Source organism: Nelumbo nucifera, chromosome 7, assembly GCF_055504915.1.
Source record: "Nelumbo nucifera cultivar China Antique chromosome 7, China Antique-T2T, whole genome shotgun sequence".
Classification (NCBI taxonomy): Eukaryota; Viridiplantae; Streptophyta; class Magnoliopsida; order Proteales; family Nelumbonaceae; genus Nelumbo; species Nelumbo nucifera.
Window position 1 is genome coordinate 58,801,845 of NC_142655.1, and position 8,962 is coordinate 58,810,806.

Here is an 8,962-nt window from a genome sequence, read left to right on the forward strand (position 1 = left end):
ACAATTTGAAATGTCATTTTTTTTATAGTATAACATTAAGATAAAATTCTCGATCAGTATCCTGTATTTTGGCTTGAGTGACAATTTGACCATCAAACTTTAAAATGCGATAATCCAGTACCTGAACTTTTGAAACACAACAATTTAATGCTTGTTTATTTGGAATCGAAATCAAAATGATTTATTCTCCTTACCTATTTGGCTTAAATTGAAATTGAAATTGACTGACATGGATTCTTATTTCTAAGAAAAACAGAGAGAATGGCCATTTTATCAAATGAGGACCAAAAATAAAAATCTAACCAACCAAACAGTAACAGTTGAAATTGAAATGAACCAATTCCAGACCCCTATTCCTGCATAACGAACGGATCCTTACTTTGAAATTAACCAATACAGCCCAGCGACATTTGAATTTACAAACCAGCTTCGGGGCACGACATGATGTTAGCCCATTGAAAATATTGGGTTGGGCCCACGAATTCTTGGACTATATGGTTCATTCATCCTCTTCTACTTGGCAAAACCAACATATCCTAACCAAACTCTTTTTCGTACGTGGACCGTCTTATTCCCTAATCCAAAACTCATTATTTTGAGGTTGGTCCATTTTGTTCAATCCACTAAATTTCTTTCTGTATTTAATTATTTATTCTAATTTTGCAAAAAAAAGATATTATTATTTATTAAAAAGTGAAAAAAGGCATTTTTATTTTAATAAAACAATAGCGTTATACAATGTAGATAACTAGAAAGCTCACTTGGTGAATAGTTTTTGTGGTGGGCGTTACTTGCCTCCTATTATGGTTGACCGGAGTGTCCGACCATCTTGATTTTCGCATTTGAGCCTTAAATCCTAAATCTTAAATTCTAAATTCTAAACCTATAAATCTAAAGCCCTAAATTCTTAAACCCTAAATTTAACATAATAAATAAATACATTTAGAGTCTATTTGATTTACAGTTAAAATCGAAATCGGAATTAAAATCTCTTAGAATCGGAAATGAAATAGTCTATTCCCATAATTTATTTGATTTAGACAAGAATCGAAATCAGGAATAGGATTTCATTTCCAAGGGAGGGAAAGAAAATAAACATTCCCTTAAATGAGAGAATACTATTCCAACAAGAATGAAAATGGGATTCTAATTCCACCCAACCAAGCAATTGAATTCAGAATAGATCATTCTGATTCTGATTCCAGACCCCTATTCTCACATGTCTCCAATCAGGTAGGATACTAATATTTTCCTATTGTGGTGCAGGGCAGAAAAGGGATCAGACCAAATCCTATACGCCTAAATCCAAATTTGATTTGTCAATGAACACTCAGATATGAATTGGATCCTATCCATTTGTTTAGGTTTGACTCAAATTAGATTGGGATATTGAATGCTGCTAATAAATTAAGCTACAAATGATCAGAATATTATATATTTTTGATAAAATGAATTAAAAATATGAAGAAACGACTTGAAAATTTCATCTATGTTATATTAATTAATAATTCTTTTGCAAAGCATACAATGTTGAAAACGATTTTACTATTTAAAATATTATCAGATTGGATCAAATCGGTTCAGATTTGGGTGGACCCATATTTTGATGTAATAATTAAATGGATTGCATTCGGATTACTTTAAAAAGCGGATTCAATTTTTTTTTTTTTGGTACTAAGCGGATTCAAATTTGAATCTAAACAAATAGTTAATAGATACCTTTAGCAGACTGTAGGGATGCAAGTAAGGTCGGGTTAGGTTGGGCTAAGGTCATGTCAAAATGCAATCTGAGTTGTTGAGCCCCCAACCCCAACCTAACCCAACCCAACCCAAAAACTTCTTCTTTAATTATTTGGATAGATAATCAAAGACTTAGGTTATGTTGTAAAGGTTTCTCTGCCTTTTCCTTTCTTTTCCTACTTTTTCCTTTAAACCAACCACAGCCTTTGGGTTGCATTCAGATTGGCTCTTTTTCTTCAAACCAACCACAGCCTCATTTGTTTACTAAAATCTTCCTAATTTCTATATTTAAGATTATTGGATTAAGGTTAACTCACTTTAACATTATTTCAATTCATACAACAAGGACGTGATGCTTCAAAAGTATTATATATATATATATATATATATATATATATTTTAACCCAAAAATTACTCAAGTAGGGGCAGCCACCTTAAGATTTAGTTAAAAATATAATCAAAATATATAATAAAACAAGGGAGGGCATAGCTGCCTTGCCCCAACCCAAAATACATAAACTCTCATAAAACCTAAGCTCGCTCTCAAATCCACCCATACATACATACATATTGGTCTCAATAATATTTTTACATATGTTACCTTAGAAGTATTATACTTGTGTTTTACTAAAAAATTTTCACTTTTAAACATAAAATTATTGATAAATACATACATATTGATGAATATGATATTTTACATATATGAAGGCATATTGGGTTCTCGATTGTGTTGAATTGCCCGAGGCCTCAACTCTAACCTAACCCAAAGTTAAATGGGATTTGTAATTTTCAACCCCTAACCTAACTCCAACTTCAACCGAACCCAACCTAGCCTGCATTTTCATGTTAGGTTAGGGCGAACCCGACCCAACCTCAAATTGCAGCCCCACTAATGCGATTGGTTTCGCTACATTTTTCTAGACTATCCTTTCCCTTTGTTTTATTTGTTTTTCTTTAGATGACACCAGAGCAAGAATCCAAATTTGCCATTGTTCAAATATTAAAAAAAATAACCAAGAGAGATTAGAACAAAGAAGGAAGCTACTCAAACATTTAGCCACCTATTTTGAAGGGTCTTGCTGGACAGAAACAGAACAATAGATGATGTAGGGCAGAAACAGCTGAGGAGAGGACTGTGGTCCACTACAATTATCAATTTTAACTTGATTTTTATAATATATAGAAAAATTTCCACCCACGTTCATCTCATTCATCAAATTTAACTTAAATTAAAAAAGTAGGCAGCGCCATCCACTTTTAAAATGTGCACGTGCTTTGTACACAACTACACATACACTTTCGGGGTGTTCTACATCATGAAATCTTTTTTATTTTCATTTGTTTTTGGAATAGTCATATCATTAAAAAAACAAAAATATGTTATTAAAGTCTGTTTTTTTTTTTATTTTGTTTTAAAAAATAATACATGTTTTTTTGGATGTATCAAAATAATGGTTTTTAAAATAAAAACAAAATTTTTAATATAAAAATTATATAATTTATGGAATATGATATTAAATAACCAGATGAAAACATGTTTTTAAATACAAGAAATTCAAGAACATGTTTTTGCAAAGCAATTTTTCTAGTGACATCGACTTACCATCAATGGGAAAGTAAAAATTAACTTTGGTTTTTCAATTTCCATTTGTGAAACAGCTTTGATAAGAGTTTGAGTAGCCCATTTGGGAAGGCTAAAGTAAGGCTACAAATAAGTCAGATCAGATTTGATTCAGATCCAAATTTGATCTGATAAGAGTAGGATTTGGATGCCTCTCTTGAATTTTGATATACCTCAATCCAATCTGCCACAACTCAACATGCCTCTCTTGAATTTGGATAAGAGTAGGTTCTGGCCCAAGAGCCTAAAACCTGAACCCAACATGACCCGCATACTGTTGTGCCAGGCCACGAATGTTACGGCCCAATTTACAGCTCTAAAATGCCTGGAAGAAGCAATTTTTCTTGAAAAACCATGAAAACACGGACACTTTTACTTCAAAATAGCTTAATAAAAACAGCTCGACCAAAGCAGCTAAACCAGCTTATCCCTCACCTCAGATGTGGTAAACCTACATTGATGTTAAGGTCAGGTTTGTCTTAATCGGGCTCTACCTGGACCCATGTCAAACCCCGCATTGCATCATTGAAACATTTAATAAATTGCTTTAATTGAGGATAGGTGTATTATCTGCGTAACGGATTGGAGGTCAGGTTCGATATCCCTTCCTTGTTGGGTTGGGTTGGAATCAAAAGTTGTTTCAAGTGGGCTCGGGTTGAGGCAAATGACCCGTAGACATTTCTATGCATTTCGTTTGCAATAGGTAAGTCTTTTTTTTTTTCCTTAATTTTAGTTTGAAAATAGTATAAATATAAATGTATAGAGTGCAAAACTTTGTATTTTATATTAGGGAAAATTTCTGATCAGTATCTTGTAATTTGGCTCAAGTGATAATTTGGTCCTCTAACTTTAAAATGCGAGAATCCAATACCCGAATTTTTAAAATGTGATAATCCAATATCCGAATTTTTAAAATGTGACAATCTAGTACTTGTCGTTAATCAATCTGTTAATCAGCTGTTAAGTGACATTTAGAAAGTAAAAAATATTCTAAGAATGCAATCTAATTCTCTTTATCAAGCATTTAAACATTGACAATAAAATGAACAGTCCTGAATTCTAAATTCTTCTAAACAGTCACCAACTTTTTTAAATATAAGAGACTAGGATTTGGGACCATTCAGTTTTTTGTCAATGTTTGAATAGTTCATAAAAAGAATTAGATATCATTCAAAGGGTATTTTTGACTTTTCAAATATCATTTAATGGCTGATTAATGAACTAATTAACGACGGATACTGGATTATCACATTTTAAAAGTTAGAGCACTGGACTGGCGTATTTTAAAGTTTGAGACCAAATTGTCACTCGAGCCAAAATACAAGGTATTAATTAAGAATTTTCTATTTATATTTTATATATTTGTATTTATACTACTTCCAAACTGACCCTTAACATCAACTCCCGTTAAAAGCATATGGTTCAGTAGTTGAAATGATCACTCATGAAAGGAGATGTCGAATCAAAGTCTCAAACCTGTCGGAACTGTAGGCTCTCTTTGAAATGGCACTCTGCTCTGCCCAAAAGAACTCTGTCTCAAACCGTAGAATTTATATTTTGTTTTTTCATCCAAATAAAGGAAACTTATAACCGGAGATAAATAACTCTGTTGAATTTCGAATTTGAAAGATCAGCATTAACTGTGAGAACCACATGCAAAATGGAATATATTGGTGGATATGAGCTGTGGAGTTAAAAGCATGACCAATCCAGTAGAAGGCATGTGATAGATGACATATTAGTGAGGATGGAATAACATAGCATAGTGGGCAGAGTGATGAGGCGGTAGGAGTTTGGATCGGTATATATATATATTTATATAAATTATATAATATAAATATATATTTATAATATATGATATATTATTTATTATTTAAAATATAATATTATATATATTTATAAATTTGTATAATATATATTATAAAAATAATAATGATAAACCAAACTGATCAATCAGTTAATCGATTGGTTTTAATTTAATTTTGATTATCAATTTTTCAAAAACCGATATTACCAATTCGTTTAAAAAAAAACCCACGGTTTAATTTACCAAACCGTGAACACTCCTACCCAAAGTTACATCGGGAATTGGAATTTCTTTCCAACATGCTTTCAATATGATGTGTCTACACATCTTACCATACAACCGAGACCCACTATGTATTATATGAAAACACATCATGTTGGAATGTTTTTTATTGGAAGGAGATCTGAGCTCTTCCTCTGTCAAAAAAAGAAAAGCACAAACAGTAGTCAAACTAGTCATACTGGATAGACCCCTTGCTGAAAGGAGAAACCGAGCTTATCTTCTATTGTTGAAAAAAAAAACCATCTCTCTGTCAAAACCTATAAGCATAGCCCACATATATTTGCAAGTTGCAGCCATGAAATTTCATAAATATGAACCACCACCAACTCCATGATATACCGTGGACTGTATTTTCTTTTGCTATTGAGTACTATGATTTTGCATCCAATTGAAACTATTGCAGCCATGGAATTCCCTTAAGTAAATTATGTGATGAAAGAAACACGTAATTATTCCCTGAGTGTGAGCTTATCTTATATTCCTGATCCCAAATTCGGATAAAGGAGATGGGTTGATGAGGTTGGCAGCTAGACGTATATAATGTGGGTCATGCTATGTTAGTGCCTGCCTAGTTTCAAATCCCTCAAAAGGGTTGTGCCAAGAATTAGGGCAACGATTTTTTCAGAAAAAATTGAAAATAATAATAATAATTAAATATATAAAAATAATTTATATTTACGTGGGCCATGTTTTGGACTGGCATGACCTATTTACTATAGTGACTGGGCCATGCCATGCATGGACCAAATCTCTAATACTCATGTACTCTGAATCAAACTCTATTTATTATTAGACTTGTTTTCCATTTTACTGTATTCATACGGGCAAAAAGTAGATAAGTTATTAAAATAGGAAATATCAAATGCACCTTTAATAATGGATATGAATGGCAAAAGCAAGATTCATGTGGCCTACCCCAATTAATTATTGGGATAAATCTTTAATAATAATAATAATAATGTTTTTTTTTTTATTTTCAAAATAATATAAAATAATAATTAGAGTTAATAAAGAAGAATTAATATTTGGATAATCATGGTATAATAATAAGAAGGAGAGAGACAGAGGGCAGAAAAAGACAAATCAGAAAACAACTATACTAGAACATTCCAACAGCTCAATACCATGGGCAGTTTCCAGTGTCCGGAGAGATCTTCTCTGTCCGATGGCCGCATCTCCAACAACTATACTAGAACATCCTTGCCTGATGCGGTGATGCCCCTCATCCTCCTTTCTTCCACATGCATTCGTGCAACCTCAATCCATATAAAATTACTTTCCTATTACATGTTGTAATTTATTACACTACACCGAAATACAATCTGTTAGAGATGCAAATCCGGATTATCATCAGATGGCTTTGCTTCATGTGAGGCCATCTTTTTTATCTCTATTTTCAATTCTGTGACCACGATTTTGAGTTCAAAAGTGGGAATCTTTGAATCTTTAATGAATGCAGTGTACAACTCCAACTCGCATATGGATTATCCGAGTATGGACTGGACACGTCTTTCTCCTTGTCTTGGTTCCACCATAAATCAAAACCTACATATAACGTGGGACCCAGTAATGTGGCCACCTCAGATTGACATCATTCGGTCGGTCTCACACTCTCACTCTAACACTCCTCGCCCCTCGATGTAGCCAGCGGTGCACTATAAAACCGAATCCCTCCACGCTTTCTGCTTGCTCAACTCAACACAGTGGCCGTAGTATATGTGTATTTATTATATCACTCAAATATCAAATCTCAACAATCGATGGCCGATTCAACAACGCCGCTTCTCTCTCGATCCAACTCGGAAGCTGAACCAGAAACCCCACGACTCGCGAAGCAAGTTCCCTCTCTAGACGACACCATCGAACGGTGTATAGGAAGTTTCGGGTGGGCTCAGCTCCTGCAAGCCGTCCTGGTCTCCCTCGCGTGGGTCTTCGACGCCCAGCAGACCTTCATCAGCGTCTTCACCGACGCCGAGCCCACCTGGCACTGCTCTCGCCCCGACGACCCCTCCTGCAACTCTTCCGCCAACCTCTGCTTACTTCCCAAGGATGCATGGGCTTGGGATAAGCCGTCACGGACATCCGTCCTGTCGGAATGGAACCTCGCCTGCGCCGGCCCCGTCATCGCCGGGTTACCGGCGTCGTCATTCTTTGTGGGCTGCCTCGCTGGTGGACTCGTTCTCGCCACATTGGCTGATTCGTCTCTCGGTCGCAAAAATATGCTCGTCCTCTCATGCCTGATGATGTCCGTAACTTCTACTTTAACGGCCTTTTCTCCCAACATTTGGGTCTACGCCGCCTTGAGATTCGTTAGCGGGTTCGGTCGCGCTACGATCGGAACTTGTGCGCTTGTCCTCTCGACAGAAATCGTTGGAAAACGATGGCGAGGTGAGGTGGGTGTCATCGGATTCTTGTTATTCACATTCGGTTTCTTGTCGTTACCGATCATGGCTTACATCAACCGAGAGTCTTCATGGAGGACCCTCTATCTGTGGACGTCCGTGCCAGCCATCTTTTACTGTATAATTATCCACTTCGCAGTGCGCGAATCACCAAGATGGCTCCTGGTGAAAGGACGCAAAGACGAAGCGATAGAGACGTTAAGAACCATAACCACAAGGAATCAAAGTAGCTTCAGGTTAAGCGTGAGCTTCTCCGGCATATCCATCGTACCGGAGACGTTCGACGGCAATCTCTACTCTGCTATCAAGGCATTGGTGGAGAAAAAGTGGGCCTTTCGACGGTTAATGGCAGTGATGACCGTCGGTTTCGGCATCGGAATGGTGTACTACGGGATGCCTTTGGGGGTCGGAAACCTGGCCTTCAATCTCTACTTGAGCGTCACCTTCAACGCCTTATCAGAGCTGCCGTCGTCGTTGCTGACGTTCTTTCTTATCGGAAAATTGAACAGGAGAAGTTCGCTGCTGGTGTTCACGATTATAAGCGGGATTTGTAGTATAATGTGCGTGGTGGTGGGTGAGTCACGGCAGGTATTGCAGGTGGCGGTAGAGCTGGTGAGCTTCTTTAGCGCGTGCACGGCATTCAGCGTGTTGCTGATATATACGCTGGAATTGTTCCCGACGTGTGTGAGGAACTCGGCATTATCGATGGTTAGGCAGGCGTTGGTGTTCGGCGGGGTGTTCAGTCCGGTGTTGGTGGCCGCCGGGAGGAAAGATGGGTTTTTATCTTACGGGGTGTTTGGGTTGGTAATCGGGTGTTGTGGTTTGTTCGTGGTTTGCTTGCCGGAGACCAGAGGTGGGACCCTTTGTGATACGATGGATGAACAGGAGTACAAGGAGATAATAGCATCTAACGGTGGTGATGATGTTTGAATTCAAACGAATCCAATTGCCTTGTATTCATTTACTCGATTGATGATTGATGTAAGTCGGTATCCAATCCAACGGTGGTGCGGATGGGACGAATGGTAACGCCTATAAAGAAAATGAAAAGCTGAGATGCACCCAATTATAATGTCTTTCCAAAACATAAGAATTTTTGTTTCAGCTCTA

General features: G+C 36.6%; 1 protein-coding gene across 1 annotated transcript; it reads left to right on the forward strand.

Moving 5' to 3' along the window:
* Positions 1-6,774: 6,774 nt before the first annotated feature.
* Positions 6,775-8,962, forward strand: LOC104599768 (organic cation/carnitine transporter 3-like). Its single transcript, XM_010262467.3, has one exon. The coding sequence runs from the start codon at positions 7,211-7,213 to the stop codon at positions 8,780-8,782; it is 1,572 nt and encodes a 523-aa protein (XP_010260769.1). The 5' UTR covers positions 6,775-7,210; the 3' UTR covers positions 8,783-8,962.